Genomic DNA, 22,529 nt, shown 5'->3' on the forward strand with positions numbered 1-22,529 from the left:
CAGCAAATTACAATTCACTGCTGGCTACTTTTAGAAATAAAGGCACACATAAAAATATAAACATATAGATTTAGTGCCACCTAGCACACATACCAATAACTGAATTCGGAAGGAAGTCAGAAATGTATGTATGAACCTGTTGCCCATTGGCACTCCCACTGGGCTGTGTGGCCTTAAATAAGAACATTTAGATCATATGACTGTTTGTGCAAAATGTTGAGGAGAGGGAGATCAGGAGAAAAACACATTCCGACCCTGCTGGTGTGCGTGTAACACTGAGAGAAGCATGAGCAGTCAGGTCAGGCTTCCTAACCTGCCAAATAAACCCTCTCCCCTGAGAGCTGCTGAATCTGGCAAATGTCATCCCATGTCTGTGGGTTACTTAAGCCTGCCCATCTTACCCATTTAACCCTACTCTCCAATCCTTTTCTTAAAGTCATTTCTCATCTGTGTATTTTTCAGCTCCTGAATAGTGTTAATGAACCAAGCCCCTAGCTGCATACATCACATTTAATTTCTTCACGTGAATATTGAATCATAATAACCATACTGTAGGTACTACATAAGTCTGTCTATTTAAAGCTGGAGTTTACATAAAAATAATATCCCACTTGTGAATTCAACATTTTCTTTAATAAAAGAAAAAAAAATCCCTCAGCTACTTGCTCGTTAATTGGTCTAATTAGATAGTAGGAAGGAGAGAAATAAGACGTGTCATCGGATTAGCATCTTAACATCTGTTACCTCCCCTTGCATAGAGAGCCCTTACATTGTCCTGAATGGCACCAACAACTACAGATCTGTAAAGTGAAATTATTACACGAGAAAGAGTGACAAGTCTGCTTCTGGCAATGAAGAATGCCTGGCAACTTATACCTTCTTTTCTTCATCTATGCCTAGCGGGTAAGTACAATTTTTATTTGTATTTTACCTGTGTACGACAGAGAGAAACAGACAGGCTCTGATGGCAAGAAAACTAATCCATCTTTGTTAAGCCTGTGTTTTGTAATGGGTTTTAACGTCTTCAGTTTAAAGGGCCTGTAGCAGAGGAAAACCTTATTGCCCGAACCCTACCCTACTTGTCATATTAATACTTAGGCAAATCCATGTGCAAGGCATCACTTTTTAAGAATGGGGTGTTTTAAAGTTAAAGTAAAAACTTAGTAAAGCAGGTAATTTTAAATAGCTATCAATTTCATAACCTAATAAACATTCTTATTCCTAACAGATACTAAAATAGTCAGTTTAAATTGCTATATTGTACTAATGTGTTTTTTTTTTAACTGTATTTCGTTTTTAATCTCTTAATGTAACTGTTTAAAAGGACAATACCCAAGAGTTGTTTTATTTTAAAACAAAGTGTTAAGGGATACATGCCTTCTGTTGTGCATTCAGTTGTTAAATATGTGTATTTTTTTTTTTTTTTTGATTAAGTTGCTGAAAATGAATAGATCGTGGTCAAAAAAACACTTCATGATTGATTATGATTTTATGCTTTTTCTGGCATGTTTAACTGTCTATAGTTTACAGGATATTATTATTTTACTATACAGTATATTAAACTGAATTCTAATAGACAAACACACTATAAATTATAAATTACGAGAACCAAATGTACCTTCTGTGCCCTATACAGTATTTTAAAATGATTTGGCTGTATTATGTAAAATCAAGAAAAAAAATATATTTTTATCCTTGTTCACTATGGCTTTTGAAGATTAATTTAAGTTTTAGGTACAGATAATAATTGGCACCACGATAATTCCCTACCCTCCCAATCCCTCTATTCAATTTAACCAGGGATGAGGTGCCGTATACTTAGGAGGACCTTCGATCACTAACTTTTCAGGTACAGATGTAAACTGGTGGCACACAAATGTCTTACCACTTACAGAAGCACAGATCCATTCATTTTTGAGTTAATGGGCAAAACAGTTATATTCGATGTATCACATACATTAAATTACATGAGCCTGCTTGTAAAGTATAATGTCATATGCCTATTACTGAAACAGAATATTACTATGAAACATAATGATAGAGCTAGCAATAAAGAAAGAGAAAAAGTAGTGTGCAGAACAGGGAAACAAATCTTCAGATATGGGTGTGGCCTGTGTTTTTACTTTAGTCTTGCCAACATAATTCCAGAAGCTTATGTTCTGTATGTGCTTGCTCGATGGTTATAGTACAATTTCAGCAGACCTCTCGAGAAAAACTGGGGTGATTGAAAGCCTCCTAAGGCTTGGTGCACTGGACATGTTGATGGAACATTTGGCAGACCTCAGTGTTGCATACATGTCCTAAAAATCGACTTCTTCCAGATTAGGTCACTCACTGTATGTCACAGAGAGTGGGGATTTTCACCCTATAATCCCAGTGGCTACAAAAGTTTTCCCTTTTATCCCACCAGTTAACCAGAGGCCACATACAGTAGATGGTGGTGAGTTTGTATTCACTGATATCACTAAAGTGGTTCTAAAGCCAAAAGGCCAGGGGTGTAACTACAGGGGTCACATGGTCACATTTTCTACCCAGCCCCATCCTCTAGAGGTGTCTGTGCAGCTTTTCTGTTCTACAACTGGATAGAAGGGGCAGCAGGAGTGGCAAATGGAAGAACTGATGCCCTCCATCTTTTTCCTGCAGCTGCTGCAAAGCAACCTCAAAGTCTGGAAAATGGTGGGCCCTCCCCTCTGGCTATTGTTAATCTTTTTACTCCTACTTTTACATCTGCCTGGCCCCCATGTTCTTCCTTTGTCCCCTCCCCTCTCCTGCCAACTGCTGCAGAGGATCTAATCAGAATGGAGAGTGGGTAAGGGGCTTGTAAATATGTAATTTACTGGCCCCTTTTTTTCTGAATGGACACAGTGAGTGATCAGTACCAATTGCTCCTGTGTCCATTCATAACTTCAGCATAGTAAACAGTGCTTACTATGCTTCCATTTGTGAATAAAGAGAAAGCTCTGTACATAGTTATTTATGCCCATTCATTCTGTAAAGCTGAGGCTGCAGAGATGGAGATTGTCTCAAAGTCTCAAAGATTAAACATCAGAGGTCTGTTTAGACCCCTGATATTTCACCAAAGCTTCCCAATGGGGCTCCTAAAATAAAAAAAAAAATTGTAAAAAAAATAAAATGGTAAAGGATAATAAAAAATAAAATAACAAAAATAAAATAAAACTAATACAAGTGGTGGAACTACCAGGGTCACAAAGGTTGCACTTGCAAACAGGCCCTGGTGTTCTGCCACCATATGGGGGGGGGCAAGACAGCAGTCAGCAGGGCCTCTACAGAATATGTGAAAGGGTCTCCCCGCAAGATCATAATAAAGGGCCCTGCAATGGGTGTAAAGGGCCCTCCCTGGGTTGGGAGTAAAGGGCCCGAGCTGGCAGTCAGACGGACCCTTCATGGTTTCTTGTCCTGGGGCCCTGAAGGTTCTAGTTATACCCTTGGGCTTTTTACCTTTAAGAAAACCTCCATCTTTCCACACTTTACACGAAATATGTCCCTCACTAACCTGTGAGGCTGCTGGATGTGCAGTATAAACTGTATGTAGCTACGGCTACATACAGCACGGCGTTCCGGGTGCGAGCTGAGACTTCCTAGCTCATACCCAGAACACAGAGTCTACCGCATCAATGCTCAAGTCCTCAGATCAAGCAATATATTCTATCAATGAATAAAAGTATTCCCCTGATTGGCTGAGTCAGAGAGGCGGGCTCACAACCTCTGACTCAGCCAGAGGAAGATTTCTATTCATTGATAAAAATATATTGCTCGATCTGAGTGGCTGAGCACCACTGCGGTAGACTCGTCTGTGTTCCGGATATGAGACAGGAAGTGACGTCTAGCACCCGAAACACAGTGCGGTTTACTGTATGTAGCCACTGCTACAGTTTATACTGCACATCTAGCCATGTAACCATCAGGTTGGTGAGGGGCATCTTTCATTTTGGCCAGCTTGTAAAGTGTGTGGAAAGATGGAGTTTTTTTCCTTTTTCTCTCTGCATTAAGGTAAAAAACATTGTGTGCTGCACGAGTACCCCTCCCTGCCCCCCCATATACATACCCGTGTCTGATCTTGATCCAGTGCTGAGCCCAAGCAGCTGCTCTTTCTTATAGCTCCCTCCTCACAAGGCAGATTGATAGCAGTGGGAGCCATGGGCATAGGACATAGCACAGCTTGGGATCGAGCCCACAGATATGCCATAAAAGAAAATGGCTTCCTACAGTGGCACACTGAGAATAGGAGGAGTCAGGAGCCCTAGTGGGGGACCTGATAAAAGGGGGTTCAGGGCTGCTCTGTGCAATTTTACACCATGTTTGCTATTTTAAAAATGCAATTTTTTTTTTACAATCACTTCATTGTCATAGCTAATATGGGTTAAGATCCTATGGCGTTTAGTGTTTTCCCAATTTTTTTTCACATATGGGTTGTGGTGTCTGTTAACATAAGGGTAGTGGAGAAGTTGGGTGCATATGCTATTTTTTTCAGTGTTAGGTCCTTGATACCTAACTATTTCTCTTCCAAAGGTACCAAAAAGTATTTGTTTTACATTTTTGTATTGACAAATGTTTATCCCAAACATTTGAAGGTACTGTCGCCAACCTAAGAGCTAGCCCAGCATCTGTACACCTCCCTGTGACTTGCTATATAACCTTTTATGTGTGACTTGTGTTTGCTGAGGCTTCTGACATCACATTCAAAATGTAGCAGCACCCAATAAGTAGCCTCAGGGCTTTTGGATGTCTACACAAGACCGGATTATACTGGAAAATCACATGCCTTTAATACATTACATACAAGTGTAATTGTATGAAAAGATTGTTGTTGAAATGAATGGTCTGGCTACAGGGTCTCTCTTCACCTTACTATTGATTGACTCACTACCTCTGCTGGATGTCTGCTCTGAAGCATTACCAGTGTCCACCAGCGGGTGTCTTCCTACACTCAGGACCTGTAATGAGAGGACTCACCTTCTGGTGGCACTGTTGGATCCTTGGGCCGTAGTACCCGTGTCCACCAGAGCGTGTATCCCGGCAGTGTGGAGCAGACAGCACTTCCTGTGCTCAGGTGTTACTTGAGGCCAATTACAGACATGCACATAAATACCCAGCTGATGATGGCTCTCATCGCCTTGGTATATTCCTTGTGCCCTGATTAGTACCTGCTGCCTGATAATCTGAACCTGTTCCTGTTACCTGATCCTGTCTCCCTGTCCTTATACCTATCCTGTCCCACCTGTTACCTTGCATCCCTGCCCTGCAGTCTGATCCATTCATCCTCTCCCTGTTCTGTTGTTTCTTACCCCATCTGCTGATCTCTCGTTGATGACCCTGGCCTGGCTTACGTTTGTGCTTCTGGTACTGCCCTTTGTTTATCTGCTGATCCTTTGTGTATGATCTTGGCCTGGCTATTGTTTATGATTCTGGTATTTCCCATTTATTGTACATATCTGTCTATTGTTTTTTGTGGGTCTCTGTCTGTTGGTTGGTTTATTGCACTGTGTCATATTGGAGGTGGTTGCATTTATATTATTCACTTACCTTAATAAATCATTATATTTTCACTTACATGTGTTTGGTGGTCCCAGGCCCCTTACCACATGATCAGCTGTCAGCCAATGACAGCTGATCACGTGATGTAAACAAAGCTCGGTAATCTTTATTTTTTTTCTCCTCACGCTAAAAGCGTGAGGAGAATAAAAAGCTGATCACCGGCTTTTGTGTAAGGGACATTGGTCCCCAGTGGAAGAGGCACATCCGCCTCATCAGTGCCGCCTGTCAGTGCCCACAGTGACCACTAGTGCAAAACAGTGCCACCTATGAATGCCCACCAGTAGTGCCAATCAGTGCCACCTAGCAGTGCTGCATATCAGTCTCACCTACCAGTGTTAATCAGTGCCCATCACTGCCACCTATCAGTGCCCATCACTGCCACCTATCAGTGCCACCTATTAGTGCCAATTCTCAGTGCCCACCAGTGCCACCTATCAATGCACTTCAGTGTCACCTCTCAGTGCCCACCAATGCCACCTCTTAGTGCCCACCAGTGCAGTTCATCGGTGCCTATCAGTGCCCATCAGTGCAGCCTATTGGTGACCATCAGTGCAGCCTCATCAGCGTACATCAATGAATGAGAATAATTACCCGTTTGCAACATTTTATAACAAAATATAAAACGGTTTTGTACCTTTTTTTTTTTTATTCTGTCTTTTTACTTTTTTTTTAACTAAAAATAAAAACCACAGAGGTGATCAAATACCACCAAAAGAAAACTCTATTTGTGGGAAAAAATTATAACATTTTGGGTACAGTGTTGTATGACTGCGCAATTGTCATTCAAAGAGTGAGAGCGCTGAAAGTTGAAAATTGGTCTGGGCAGGAGGGGGGTTTAAGTGCCCAGTAAGCAAGTGGTTAAACTCTTTTGCCCTGTACACACGGTCGGAATTTCCGATGGAAAAAGTCCGATGGGAGCTTTTCATCGGATTTTCCGACCGTGTGTATGCCCCATCAGACTTTTTCCGTCGGAATTAGATAGAGAGCAGGTTCTCAATTTTTTAGACAGAAAAAAATCCTATCGGAAAATCCGTTTGTGTGTATAGGGCATTTCAGGTTTCAGTCATGCCCCCTTTTCACCATTTGTGTTGTCCGTCTCGGCACTTATTCTGTCTTATCAATAATTTTTTTGAAAGTGAGGCCTTCAGAACTGGACACAGTATTCTAAATGAAGTCAAACTAAATTCTACATAGTAAAGATTCATTTAGTGATGCCCCCCACAATTCTTGCCTTGCCTGGCTATACTGTTTATTTTGCAATTATCTAAAATATGCACCCCCCCAAGTTCCCCCCCCCTGTAGTTTCAGCCAAACCTGTAGTCCTGATTTTGTACTCTAATGCCGCGTACACACGGTCGTCTTTTGTGATGAAGAAAAACTTCATTTTTTCTCATGAAAAAAAACAATGTTTTTCAAACTTCATTTTAAAAAACGACGTTGCCTACACACCATCGTTTTTTCAAAATGCTCTAGCAAAGCACGGTTACGTTCAGCACGTATGGCGGCACTCTGTTCCATTCAAGCTCGCGTCATAACTTGCTTCTGAGCATGTGCGGGTTTAAAAACGTTGTTTTAGCCTACACATGGTCATTTTTTATGACACAAAAAACGACGTTTTGAAAAACGACATAAAAAATTGATGCATGTTCGAATTTTTTTTTTCGTATTTCAGAAGACATAAAACTGCGTTTTCCCCACACACGGTCATTTTAAATGACGTTTTTTTTCATCACAAATAACGACCGTGTGTACGCGGCATTAGAGGATTCTTTTTCTCTAAGTGCATTCTTTGGATTAAAGTGCTGGAAGAACTGAGCATTTGTTAGCTTCTGACAGCTCCATAGATGTACTTATTTGAATTTATTTTTCTAGTAGGTGTGAGAGTTAAAATTGGTGTTAATTTTTATGTATTGCAGTGCAAACCAATTATGCTCCTTCTTTTTATGACAACGGATCTGGAAGCACCAATGGGAACATGGCCCTTCTGAGCCTCTCTGAAGACACTCCAGTAGGTCAGTGCAGTTATTATTTTTTGCATTCCAGATCACATAAGGTAAAACTGGATGAAAATGGCTCATTCTAGGGTGTGAATCTGTTAGCCTGTCATCGTTTTGTGCAGTGCTCAGGAACAGCATATCCTTTAACGTGCACGAAACACATAAATATTTATGAACATAACAGCAACGCTAAAGCTGTGATTTTCCAAAGGTCTGCTGCAATTAGAATTTTTAAAGGTTTCTATTATTGTCTGTTGCTTAGCAGAAAATTGTTTTAAGTATACATTTTTACAAATTCAAACAGCTTTTTGCAAAAAAATAAAAAAAAAAGGTTTTAAAAAAGATCTGCATTTTATGTAAGTAGAGTACTGATTTGAAAGAAAATCAAAGCACAAAAGTACTCAATGCTGACAAGGTTATGCGACCAGCTAGCTACTGATAAACATTGGCTATATTGACTGTCAAAATTGTTTTAATGACTTCCTACACCTCGAGCAAATTGTACAAACTGTTCTGCCACAGTTTGCTTAGCCTATGTTTACAAGCAACCCCTGAAGACGTCAGACGTAGGCTGACGAAAAACGGCATTCGGTGGTGTTTGAGATATGTAATTTCCGGTCAGCTGGAATGCAGGTGGAGCGCTAACCGGCGACTTATTATACAATACATGCTGATCCCTGTCTTCTTTTATTTAATTGTCTTTGGTAAAAAAAATAAACGTATATTGATTGGTTTGCGCAAAAGTTTTAGGCCAGGATTCACATACATTGGCGCATATTTATGCCGGCTTAGCGTATCTAATATACGCTACGCCGACGTAGCGCAGAGAGGCAAGCACCGAATTTACAAAGCACTTGCCTCCCAAACTGCACTGGGTTCCCTCGCCGTAAGCTGTCGTAGGTGGAAGTGGGCGTGAGCCATGCTAATGAGGCGTAACCCCATGCAATTGATGGGCTGAGTGCCATACAAGTACTTAAAACGAACGGCGCATGCGCTGTCCCGTGGCCGCATCCCAGTGCGCATGCTCAGACTCACGTCGGAACTACTCCCTAAGATACTTCGAATCACTGCCTACGATGTGAATGTAACCTACGCCCAGCCCTATTCACGTACTACGTAAACGACGTAAAATACGACGGCTGTGTTCCCTGGTCCATACCTTAGCATGAGTTGCACCTCATATATGGGGAATAACTTTACGCCCGACTTACGCAAACCGCGTATATTATGCGCCGGGCACAAGTACGTTCGTGAATCGACGTATCTCCCTCATTTCCATATTTGAATAGGAAATCAATGGGAGCGCCACTTGCGGCCAGCGTAAATATGCGCCCACGATATGCCGGCGTAGGAAAGTTACGTCGGTCGGATAAGGCCTATTTTCAGGCGTATATCAGTTTATGGGCACGGCGCATAGATACGACTGCGCATACTTACACTTACGCGGCTCGAGATACGTCGGCGTAAGTGCTTTGTGAATCCGGGCCTTAGTGTCTACAAACTATGGTACTGTGTTTCCACGAAAATAAACATGTGTCTTATAGTAATTTTGGCAACAAAAGACCCAGTAGGGCTTATTTTTGGGGCATTTCTTACCATATAATGTGCTGTTTTCTCCCCCCCCCCCCCCCCCTGCCTGTCATTAATCCCCAGTTTGAACAAAGTTAAAATGCTTGTAAGAGAGGATTATAAGAGTACACAAACACCTCAGACTAGGGCTTATTTTTGGGGTGGGGCTTATATTGCCGCCCTCCTGGAAAATAGCGTTAGGTCTTGTTTTTGGGGTAGGTCTTATTTTCGGGCATACACAGTATGTATAATAGAATTTAGACAGCTTTTACTTTCTGACTGCATATCACATTTCTTGAGGTGCTAAAATGCCAGGGCAGTACAAAACCTGACATCACATGTGTGAGACTTTTTGGGAGCCTAGCCGCGTATGGGTGGCCAAAACCGCCTTCAATGGGCATAAATTGCTAATTTCCCTTCCTCACTACCTATCACAGTTTTGGAAGCCCTGAAATGCCAGGATAGTACCCCCCCACCCCATGACCTCTTTTGGAAAAGTGGACCCCCCAAGTATGTGTATAAGTATGTTGCAGATCTAATTTTTTTGTCACAAGGTTTTAAAAAGCAAAGAAGAAATACATTTTTATTTTCCTTTTTTTCATTTTCCAAAAAATTATGGAAACAATTGACATCTGGAAAATACTCACAATGCCTCTTAGAAAATACATTGGGGTCATTTGGGAGGTTTTTGTGCTATCTTGGCATTTCAGGGCCTCTGAAGCTGTTATGGGTAGTCAGGAAGTGTAATAGGGAAATACTGTATATCATTTAAGTGACAACTTTGTGTAATTTTTTTTTTAATTTTCCAGAAACTTGTGGCAAAAACCTCTCTCAGCAAATAGCTTGGGGTGTCTACTTTGCAAAAAGGGGTCATTTGGGGGGTGTTTGAACTGTCCTGTCATTTTATGCCTAGCATTAGAAGGTTATACCACCATTGATCACGCTCTTTTCTAACCACTTGAAGACCAAACTTTTTCTGACACTTATTTCTTGCTAGAAAATTACTTTGAACCACCAAACATTATATATATTTTTAAAGCAGAGGCCCTAAAGAATAAAATGGCGGGTGTTTTTTTTTTTTTTTTTTGTCACACAGTGTTTGCACAGCAGTTTTCCAAACCCAATATTTTTTGGGAATTAAATACACTTTTTTAAATTTTAATGCACAAAAACACAATATATTCCCCAATTGTTTGATAAAATATAAAATATAATCTAACGGCGGGTAAAAAGATACCAAACATGACATGCTTTTAAAATTGCGCATGCTTGTGCAGCAGCGACAAACAACATACATTTTTAAAAGCTTTAAAAACCTTTAAAGGTTATCACTTTAGATTTACACAGAAGATCTAGTGCTAGATTACTACCCTTGATCTGAAATTCGCGGTGATACCTCACATGCATGGTGCAATTGCAATTTACATATGACACAAGACGGATGCTTGATGCTTTGCGCACGAGGGATCAGGGGTGCTTTAATTAAATTTTTTTTTTTTTTTTTATCTTGCTTTTATTTATTTATTTTTACACTGACCCTTTCATTTTTTTCAGTTTTTTTTACCACCTTTATTGTTATCACAGCCAATGTAAATATCCCCTGTGATAGAAATTGGCAGTGACAGGTACTCTTTTAAAAAACAAAATCTTTGGGGACACTATACTATTGGGGACGCTAGTATAATTCTGATCTGATCAAAGATATTGATCTGTTCAGACACTATACTAGTAATAGTGGTTTGTAGTGGGTGTTTTTTGTGAGTGTGTGCAACTGGCAATCAAAGGGTTAAATGTAACAATGAATATGTGGCAGGCAATCTGACGCTATCTGGGATTGATGCTAACTGACGCTAGCGCTATCTGGCGTCACCCCTGAAACTAATACAGTGAGGAGAAAAAAGTCTGTACACTGTGCTAATGATACTGTCACAGGGCAATGAAAAGGTTAACTGGCGGGGCAATCATGAGAGTAAATGTGCCTAAACTAGGTTTTTGTTTGTTGCTTTTACTCACTGTGTGATGTGATCTCCTCTCACATTGGAACCGAAAAGGGCTCCAGGAGAGAAGATCACATACTGTATTTATTGGCATATAACACTCATTTTTTTTACCCTGAAAATAGAGGGTAAACTGTGCCTGTGTGTTATATGCAGGGGACTGTGGAAAGTTATTTTTTTCCTGAAACTTCCCTCTTAAAGTTAGGGTGCGTTTTATACCCCTGTGCGTGTTATACGCCGATAAATACTGTAATTTCCTGTGCCTGTGTTTTGTAAATACAGTCACATGCTGATCTAGAATTTGTCAGAACTGGTCAGCAGGTCCAAGCTCAAAATCATTGGCCTGGACATGAAAACTGATCGATGCTGGATCAAATTACAGCACCACTGGGCCGGTGGTCACGTGCGCCCCCCTGCCCCGGAGCACAGATCACGTACCTATTATTATAAGGAAAGGCTTGGGACTTTAAATGAGGCGTGCAAATACACGCGTCGCCATCGCTGTGACGCAGCTAAAAATAGGAAAAAAGTTGGGACTTTAAATGAGGTGTGTGTCCAAAGATTGGTGCAGTGAACGTGACCGATGTATGAATACATTGATCCATAAACAAAAGGTAAATGCACATTTTAAGATAAACTGTATTAAAACATCTATCATCAGTTGTGATTATGTTGCAGCAGGATCAAAGCGTTACATTGAAACAGATGATTCAGCAACAATACAGCAATTAAGCATAAAACAATCAAGACAAAAATTATATAGTACATAATACTGGATGTTAAAAAAGCAATAATGTGGTTGCCGCACAGCATGCTTGACGCGTTTCGTGAACCATCACTCATCAGGAGCAACCTTGCTGTCGTATATGTAAGTTATAAAGTTGGCAAGCAGTTAAATAACAAAGGGGTGGGGTCACCTGCTGATGTCACTGGGTGGCCATGCCACTTGTGAAGTCATCGGCCAAGCATGCCCCTGGCCAACAACAGCCCAAACTTGCCCAGACAAACTCACTAACCTGTGACGCCAATGGATGTGTGGTATAAACTGTATGTAGCTGGAGCTACATACAACATACCGCACTGTGTTCTGGGTGCGAGCCAATGTAGTCTATCAATGAATACAAAGCTTCCTCTGATTGGTGGAGTCAGAGAGGCAGGCTGATGATGTCACAACCACTGACTCAACCAATCTGAGCTTGAATGATTAACAGAGCTCTGTGTTGTTTATTAAAACAGAGCTCTGGGCTGTGATTGTACACTGCCGATCAGCAGGTTTCAGCTGTGACTCACTGACAGGCTCCCGCTGTGTGCATACCCAGTGGGTACGGGCCGGGGGGGCATGTATGCATGCACCCTAGACCTGGAAGAAGGCAGCGGCGTACTAGAGCATGTCACTTTGTCTACACTGGCCACTTAACCACAGTGCATTGCGGACAGGCGGGCGAGAAGTGGTTATTAAATTGCTGCTCCCCAAATAGAATTGTTTAAAATTGTTTTACTTTTGATACATCTTCCCCAGGGCAGTGCCAGGCCCCCCATGCCATTTGTTTGCCAATACCTTGCCTAAAAGCCTAGGAAATAGACATTATTTTTTTTATATATTCAGCTCCCATTGACTTCAGTGGGTTTCAGAAGGGGCACCATTTTCTGGAAACCCATCTCAAAGTGAACCCAAAAAAATTCTGCTCATTCCTATGGTGTCCACAGCACAGCACCCTAGAAAAACTGTGCTACTGACAGTCTTCTGCTTTTTTGATCCAAGTTTAAAAATAAGTCTGCCACTTTTTTTGCTGCCAAACAACAATATCCAAAAATAAAATGATGTCAAGTAGTAGTAAAAATGTGCTTTGGTTTAGATGTTGTTAGATATTTAACTTCTATTATGTGACAACATCCACTACAAGTATAAAGGTATAGCAATTCTTAAATGTGGTACACAGTAAAGCCTATGCCATCTATTTGATGTATGTGCTGTTGTGGGTGCAGAGAAAGTAGTGCAAAGGAAACATGTAGCAGTCAAGCAGCTTGATAGAACACTTGTTTAGAAAATAGTGTTCTTTTTTAAATGCAGATTCCCAGTATAGCCACTTACTGACTTGGCAAAATCCACAAGCCAATTCATTCTTCAATAAGACACAGAAATGTAATACAACATAGATTTTTGCCGCGTACACACGACCGTTTTTAATGTCGTGGAAAAAACTAAGTTTTTCTCGACGTGATTCTTGTCAGGCCTGCCTTGCACACACACGATCGTGAAAAAAAAATGCTTGAGCAAAGCGCGGTGACGTACAACACGTACAATGGCACTATAAAGGGGAAGTTCTATTCGGATGGCGCAAACCCTTTGGGCTGCTATTGTTAATTTTGTGTTAGTAAAAGTTTTGTGAGAGACGATTCGCGCTTTTCAGTCTTCATGCTTTTCGATCTGTTACAGCGTGACGAATGTGCTATATCCATTACAAACGCTAGTTTTACCAGACCGAGTGTTCCCGCCTCATAACTTGCTTCTGAGCATGCACGTTTTTTCCCCGTCTTTAAAGCCTAAACACGACCGTTTTTCATGATGTGAAAAACGACAACATGAAAAACTTAGAGAAAAATTAGAGCATGTTCTAAATTTTTAATGCCCATTTTCACGATGAGAAAAATGCTCTGGAGCCTACACACAATCGTTTTTAATGACCAATTTAGCCACTTCAGACCCGGACCATATTGCTGGTCAATGACTGGGCCACTTTTTGTGATTCGGCACTGCGTCGCTTTAACTGACAATTGCGCGGTCATGCGATGTTGCTCCCAAACAAAATTGGCGTCCTTTTTTCCCCACAAATAAAGATTTCTTTTGGTGGTATTTGATCACCTTCGCGGTTTTTAGTTTTTACGCTATAAACAAAAATAGAGCGACAATTTTGAAAAAAAATAATATTTTTTACTTTTTGCTATAATTAATATCCCCCAAAAATATATAAAAAACAATTGTATTCTTCTACATATTTTTTGTAAAAAAAAATTGCAATAAGCGTTTATTGATTGGTTTGCGCAAAAGTTATAGCGTTTACAAAATAGGGGAAAGTTTTATGGCATTTTTATTAATATTATTTTTTTACTAGTAATGGCAGCGATCAGCGATTTTTATCGGTACTGCGACATTATGGCGGACACTTCGGACACTTTTGACACATTTTTGGGACCATTGGCATTTTTATAGCGATCATTCTTATAAAAATGCATTGATTACTAAAAAATGCCACTGGCAGGGAAGGGGTTAACACTAGGGGGCGAGGAAGGGGTTAATCATGTTCCCTGGGTGTGTTCTAACTGAAGGGGGGGGGTGGGACTGACATGGGGAAATGACAGATCGCTGTTCATACATTGTATGAGCAGACGATAGGTAATTTCTCCCCCTGACAGGACCGGGAGCTGTGTGTTTACACACACAGCTCCCGGTTTTCGCTCTGTAACGAGCTATCGCGGGTGCCCGGCGGTGATCGCGCCCGCCGGGCACGCTCGTCAGGATCAGGGGCGAGCGAGCGCCCCTATTGGCTGACCGCCGAGATGACGTATAGCTACGCGATCTCGCCCATGCGAGCCGACCTGCCACTGTATAACTACGGCGGCTGGTCGGCAAGTAGTTAAAAAATTGCATTTTTCTGGTCATCAAAAACGATCGTGTGTATGCGGCATAACTTTAGATAAGTGCTGTACCGAGGACGTGTAAAAAGTGTAAGAAGACAATGCCTTTTGATAGCCCTGCCTCTGCTGTGTTAAAGTGAAAATAGCCATAGAGTATGAGGAAGAATGGAGTGTATATCTAAGGACTGTATTAACTATAGGAGGGAAGACAGAGGAACTTGGCAAATGCACAATGACAATACAAATTAAATGCTGCTGTGGTAGCACAGATCAAACATTGTTTTATTTTTCCAAGGTAAGTGTATTAAGATGGGGCCTCAAAATTTTCAAAAATCTTTTAATGCACAAATTTAAGATTCGTAGCATTTTTAGACAAGTTGACAAATGTAGGGTAAATTGTAGATATTTTCAATAATGACCAGGAATGGCATTTTGAGGTGGTTTAATATGCTAATTGCTGATATCTTATCTGGATGTCTTTGAGCATTTGTTCACCTGTTATAAAAGCTATGATTCTAAAAAGCTTTGAATGTTGACTGTTACTAGTTACATGAAAAGCTTAATCACTTTCCATCAGTGCTCACTGACGTCTATCACAGATCATATTTGCACATTCTGGCTTAAAATGGAAACATATGGGGTGCTAACATACAGCTGTGATCTTTGTGTTTACATTGACAACTGCAAACTGTGATTTTGTACTTGCCAGTCCAGTCTTGAAAGCATATGTTATATGTAAGCCAAGAACAGCAAATTCTGGATTTGATAATCTGTTACAAGTGTATCATATGTAGAACAGCACAGTTAGTAGAGTGAATATCCAGACACTGAATTATTCTTTATTTTGTGGTGCTTTCATTTTTTTGTTTAATAATTTTCTGCCTTTACTGTCATTTGGATTAATAAATCATCAGTAATATTGACTAAAGCCCTGTACACACGGCCAGGAATCACGTCAGTTTGAAACTGTCAGTTTTCCAGAAGGGATTCCTGCCAAGCTTGCCTTGAAAAGCCATGTATACACATGGCCACTCAAAAGACCCGCCGTTCTTTTGAATGGCAAGAACGCAGTGACGTCAAAGACTACGACGAACCGGCTAAATTACGTTCTATGCTTACTGCGCATGCGTCAAATTGTTATCAACCATGTACGGTTTATTTCACCTTCAGGTAAGCATACAGACGACTGTTTTTCCTCGGCAGGAAACACTCTGTCGGGAATCATGACGGGAAAATAGAGAGCAGGTTCTCTATTTTTTTTTCTGGTAGTTTTCCTGTCAGGAAAACTGCTAGGAAGCATACACACGGTCGGGATTCCCGGCCAAAAGCTCTCCTGCCAGTTTTCCTGCTGGGAAAACTGGTCGTGTGTACAAGGTTTAAGTATTAGGTCTAGAATTCATTACAGTTGCCTATTTTTGGTAAGATTACCATACTTGATTTGTCTAAAACTTGTATGGCTTCATTTTTGGCCAAAGTTTAGTTTGTGGATTGTCAGGGGTAAATGTGGTCATGCAATTCTTGAATACAGAGTTAGATAACATCCTTATGTATATTTTCAGATGAATTAATCTACTCCTCCTAGTCTGCCAGATTATTAAAAAAGCGCTGCACATCAGTGCTTGGTGGTCCAGTTTTATTGAGTCTTAGGCCTCGTACACACGATAGGTTAACCAGAGGACAACGGTCTGTTGGATCAGTTTCATCGGTCCAAACCGATCGTGTGTAGGCCCCATAGGTTATTTAACCATAGGTTAAAAAAAGCCAACTTGCTTTAAAATTAACCTATGGATTCCTAACCGATGGGGAAAAAACGATCGTTAGTAGGCACGACCATCGGTTAAAAATCCACGCATGCTCAGAATCAAGTCGACGCATGCTTGGAAGCATTGAACTTCGTTTTTTTCAGCACGTCGTTGTGTTTTACGTCACCGCGTTCTGACACGATCGTTTTTTTAACTGATGGTGTGTACGCACGATGGACCATCAGTCAGCTTCATCGGTTAACCTTTGACAACGGTCCTTCAGACCGTTGTCCTCTGGTTAACCTATCGTGTGTACAAGGCCTTAAGGTTCCTGGTTTGAAGTGGGCTGTTTGTTGTGGGGCTCTCACTGTCTACAGATCTACTCCAGTGGTGTATAATTGGGAGTGGGGTGAATGTTCAGCTCCCTGGGTATTGCAGGCTGGATCTATAGTGGGTATAGAAAAGAATAAACCCACCTTTAAAATAATCACATTTTGTGGTTTTGCAGCCTGAAACGAAGATGACACAGTTTTTGTTTTATCCAGTTGTATTTACTCAACTTATAACATCCAAGTGAAAGCTATAACACCAACATGTCAGATAAAACGAATTCAAAAACAGAATCACTGAGTTGGAAAAAGGATCACCTCCTTGTGTCCGTATTGTGTTGTACCACCTTTTGCTTTAGATACAGCTTTTATTCTGTTGGGATATGCCTCTACTAACTTTGCACATCTAGGCTTTGCAATATTTGCCCATTCTTCTTTGCAGAACTGCTCAAGTTCAGTTAAATTTAATGGTGAGCGTTTGTGGACTGTGCATGGTCTTCAAGTCATTCTACAGATTTTCAATGGGTTTTAAGTCTGGGCTCTGACAATGCCATGCAAGGACATTAATCTTTTTCTCCTTCGACCACTGTGTGTGGTCATTAAACCTTCTTCCCATTTATAACTTTTTGGCAGAGGGCAGCAGATTTTCTTCAAGAATTTGATGGTATGTTGCCCCATCCGTATTTTCCTTCTATCCTGACAAGTGCTCCAGTCCCTGCTGCAGAGCAACACCCCCATAACAGGATATTACCCCCTCCATGCTTTACTGTAGAAATGGTGTTTTTTGGATGGTAAGCTGTATTTGATTTCCGCCAGACATATTGTTTAGTGTTAAGGCCAAATAATACAATTTTGGTCTCATCTGACCATAACACCTTTTTTCATGTGGCCTCAAAATCTTCAAGGTGCATTTAGCAAAGCTCAGTCTTGACTGCATGTGGCCTTTCTTGAGGAGTGGCTTTTTTCATGCAAAACTCCTATACAAGCCACATTTGTGCTATTATTGTTACATGCACATAATGACCACTCTCTCTAAATTCCTGCAACTGCTTCAGAGTTTCTGTAAGCCTCTTGGTAGCCTCTCGGACCAGTTTCCTCATGGCTCTTTCATCCAGTTTGGAGTGACATCCTAATCCAAGGAATTATACCAAATACCTTCCACATCTGTAAAATAGACTTCATTGTGCTTATAGGCATTGGTAAAGCCTTGGATTTTTTTTGTATCCATCTGCAGACTTGTGCCTGTCAACAACATTATCCCGGAGATCTTTTGACAGTGCCTTGCCACTCATAGTTGATTGTCTGCTTCAGTTGCACTACCAGGGACTGAAATGCTCCGGGAAAGCTTTTTTCATTATTGAGCTAATCAAAATGGCCACAGCTGATCACAGTTGAAAGTCAATTGGCTTTGTGAGCCTTTGAGAAGGTGATTAGCTGCACCTGATTACGTTTACAAGTAATTTTTTAGGAGGGGGGTAATCCTTTTTCCAACTCAGTGATTCTGTTTTTGATTCTGTTTGCTTTTTTTCTGACATGTTGATGTCATATCTTTCACTTGGATGTTATAAGTTGCACTGAGTAAATACAGCTGGATAAAACAAAAAATGGTGTTTGTCTTCACTTTAGGCTGCAAAGCAACAAAATATGATTATTTTAATGGGGGGGGGGGGGGTATTTTCTATACCCACTGTATATTGCTACTTATGTGGATGTGCACAGGATGTATTGATGAATATAGGTGGCAGCTTGTTGGATGCTGAAAGCATGCACAGGGAGAAATTGGTCTCAGCCCTGGTTCACACTGGGTACGATTTGGAACGATTTGAGATGCGATTTGACATGTCAAATCGCATCTCAAATCGGCGGCAATTGTCGGCAATGGCACTGTCCTAATCAGTGCGACGCCGCATCTGCGATTTCAAAAAGTAGTTCCTGTACTACTTTTTGCGATTTCGGGCCGCGATTTACATTAATTTGCGGCCGAAATCGCGGCAAAATCGCAGCCGCGAAATCGCGGTAAAATCGCGCATGAATTCGCAGCAGTGTGAACCTAGGCTCAAGCATGAAGTGTTCTCATTGAGAAAAGAAAAGTATACAGAAGTGCACCACCAGTTTACTAGTTGTATCCAGATTCTCAAGCAACTTTACAAGACTTTTGCTTTTACTGTTGGATTTGCTCTTTTCAGATTGGGCAGTATGAATCCTTAAAAAATGTACATTAAAAATTGCGTGGAAGATATTCAAGCAGATTGGAGTAGTAGGGGTTAATATATCTAGAAATAGTTGCAGAATATGTTTTATAATGTTGGTTTTGATGATGTAAATAAGTTATTTTGTTATGAAAGTGGGGGGTTATGGAAAGGTGTTGGGTAAATATGTTATCCTATGTTCTGTCCTATGCATGAATTTATATTGAGGGATAGTAATTATGTAAATAATATATTATGTAGCAAGCACTGTTTTGTTTTATGTGGGGGGGGGGGGGGGGTGGGCAAAAAATTAAAAGGTTACCTGCTGTGCATATTTTTTTGTGCTTTAATGGAGTGGCAAAAGATGGCAGTTGGGCAGAGAATAATAATGCAAATTTAAACGGTAAACATAAGCCAAGAAAGAGTCAAGCGACACTTAGCGGTTGCCGATATATCAGTGGCAGGGCGAATTTTCTTTCATTTCTTTCAATGGGAATTCATAAATTTGGACAAGGGAGAGGGCTGTATAGTAAATGTAAATGTTATTTTTTATCTGACCCTCACCAACCCCCTGAAACGTATCCATGGACTATTTAGGTGTCCATGGCCCCCAGGTTAAGAACCCCTGATCTAGGCATATACAATATCTCTCGAAAGTGAGTACACTCCTCACATTATGGAAAATATTTTATCTTTACATGTGACAACCCTGAAGAAATTACACTTTGCTACAATGTAGTGAGTGTAAAGCTTGTATAACAGTGTAAATTTGTCCCCTCAAAATAACTAAAAAATACAGCAATTAATGTCTAAAACATTGGTAACAAAAGTCACTACACCCTAAGTGAAAATGTCCAAATTGGGTCCAAAGTGTCAATATTTTGTGTGGCCACCATTATTTTCCAGCACTGCCTTAATCCTCTTGTGCATTGAGTTCACCAGAGCTTCACAGGTTGCCACTGGAGTCCTCTTCCACTCCTCCATGATGACATCACGATGTTAGAGACCTCGCACTCCTCCACCTTGAGGATTCCCCACAGATGCTCAATAGATTTAGTTCTGGAGACATGCTTGGCCAGTCCATCACCTTTACCCTCAGCTTCTTTAGCTGACCTGGTTGTCGCCACACACGCTTGCCCCCATCAGAACCAAATAAGTTTATCTTGGTCTCATGAGACACAGGACATGGTTCTAGTAATCCATGTCCTTAATCTGTTTCTCTTCAGCAAACTGTTTACAGGCTTTCTTGTGCATCATCTTTAGAAGAGGCTTTCTTCTGGAAAGGCAGCCATGCAGACAAATTTGATGCAGTGTGCGGTGTATGGTTTGAACACTGACAGGCTGACCCCCCCACCCCTTAACCTCTGCAGCAATGCTGGCAGCACTCATATGTCTATTTCCCAAAGACAACCTCTGGATATGGCGCTGAGCACGTGCACTCAACTTCTTTGGTTGACCATCTTTGGTTGACCATGGCGAGGCCTGTTTTGAGTGGAGCCTGTCCTGTTAAACCGCTGTATGCTGCAGCTCAGTTTCAGGGTCTTGGCCACCTTTTAATAGCCTGGCCATCTTTTTCAGCTCCTCAGAGAGTTCTTTGCCATGAGGTGCCATGTTGAACTTCCAGTGACCAGTATGAGAGATTGAGAGCGATAACACCAAATTTAACACACCTGCTCCCCATTCACACCTGAGACATAGTAACACTAATGAGTCAAATGACACCAGTGAGGGAAAATAGCTAATTGGGCCCAATTTAGACGTTTTCACTTAGGGGTTGTCAGAAACCATGAATCAGACCGAGACAGAGGTACAGTTAAATCACACTTGTTTAATAATAGAAATAAACAGAGTAAGCGTAGTCAAAACATAGCCAGAGTTCAGTAACCGGATTGGGTAGTTGGCCAAGCCAATGTTTAAGAGCCAGCGATGAAGGTAATAGTACAGCAAGCAGGATCTCTAGCCAGAGGGAACGTCAGTCAAGCAGGTCTTCAACAGGAACACAGGAGAAAGTCTCTTGTGATGTTAACACAGGTGAAGGCAAAGAGCAAATGAACTGGAAGGCTTTAAGTAGGCAGAGCTGACGAGCAGGATCATCAACATGTGGAAGCAGAATTCAGAGTGCTATAGTGAGCAAACTCCGCCCAAGGTAAGAAGTCTGACCAGTTGTTGTGATGGTCAGAAATATAGCAACGCAGGAATTGCTCCAAGGACTGATTGGCTCGTTCTGCAGCCCCATTAGACTGCGGGTGATACGTAGAGGAAAAGGCAAGCTGAATTCCCAACTGTGCACAAAAGGCTCGCCAGAACCGGGACACAAACTGACTTCCCCTCTCAGAGACAATGACCTTGGGTAGACCATGTAAGTGAAAGATCTCCCAAGCAAAAATGAAAGCCAGTTCCTTAGACATAGGCAACTTCTTAAAGGTACATTGAGAGTACATATAGTATTAGTAGTAACAAGTATTAATTGCATATGAGAGGCAATATAGCTCAGGTACTTTGAGAGTACATATAGTATTTGTAGTAACAAGTATTATTTGCGTATGAGAGGCAATATAGCTCAGGTACTTTCAGAGTACATATAGTATTAGCCCACAGCCACAGGCGTTCACCTGACAGCAAACAACTTTGTATTCCATGGCTGGTGGTACAATAGGCATTCACCAGATACAGAAGTAAGTGCCACCCATTACATGCCCCAAAAATTAGCCCACAGGCGTTCACCGGACAGCAAATAACTTTGTATTCTGTGGCTGGTGGTACATTAGGCATTCACCGGATACAGAAGTAAGTGTCGGCCATTACAGGCCTCAAAAATTAGCCCACGGCCACAGGTGTTCACCTGACAGCAAACAACCTTGTATTCAGTGGCTGGTGGTACATTAGGCATTCACCGGATACAGAAGTAAGCGTCGGCCAGTACAGGCCCAAAAAATTAGCCCACAGGCGTTCACCTGAATTTGAATGAAACATGGTCTACTGGTCACATGTGTTGAATTCCTCCGAGATCCATGCTTCATTCATTTTTATAAATGTGAGGTAGTCAACACTGTTGTGAGCTAGGCGAGTGTGTTTATCGATCACAACCCCCCCTGCTGCGCTGAATGTCCTTTCGGACATGCCACTGGATGAGGGGCAAGCCAACAGTTCCATTGAAAATTGTGCAAGCTCTGGCTAGAGGTCAAGCCTGCCCACCCAGTAGTCCAGGGGTTCATCACTTTTCAGTGCGTCCACATCGGCCGTTAACCCGATGTAGTTGGACACCTATCGGTCTAGGCGTTCCCTGATGCTGGATCTGGGGGACAGCTGTTGATGGGTCGGCTGAAAGAATGATCCCATATCATTAGTGACCAAGACATCTTCAAACCGCCCTATTTTTGGTACCCAAAACTCTTTCTCCATGAGTGGAAATTCCTCTGCCAGCGGACGCAAAAGCAGAATGCAGCATTTCTCGAAGCAAGGCCTGGAAGTGCTGCATTCTGATAGCCCTCTGTGATGGTGGTAACATTTCCGC

At 41.4% G+C, this 22,529-nt stretch overlaps 1 protein-coding gene across 2 annotated transcripts in view; it reads left to right on the forward strand.

Annotated features, from left to right (window-relative positions):
- The first annotated feature begins 328 nt into the window (after positions 1-328).
- The window catches only part of CDHR1 (cadherin related family member 1), a 226,927-nt gene continuing 204,726 nt past the window's right edge, over positions 329-22,529 (forward strand). Inside the window, exons 1-2 of one of the 2 annotated variants that reach the window (XM_040320726.1) lie at positions 329-903; positions 7,473-7,568. In XM_040320726.1, the coding sequence (XP_040176660.1) occupies positions 852-903; positions 7,473-7,568 (148 nt within the window). In that variant the 5' untranslated portion in view covers positions 329-851. The remainder of the gene's footprint in view (positions 904-7,472; positions 7,569-22,529) is intronic. The other variant, XM_040320725.1, reaches the window with a different exon arrangement.

This window comes from Rana temporaria, chromosome 8 (assembly GCF_905171775.1).
Source record: "Rana temporaria chromosome 8, aRanTem1.1, whole genome shotgun sequence".
NCBI classification, from domain to species: Eukaryota; Metazoa; Chordata; class Amphibia; order Anura; family Ranidae; genus Rana; species Rana temporaria.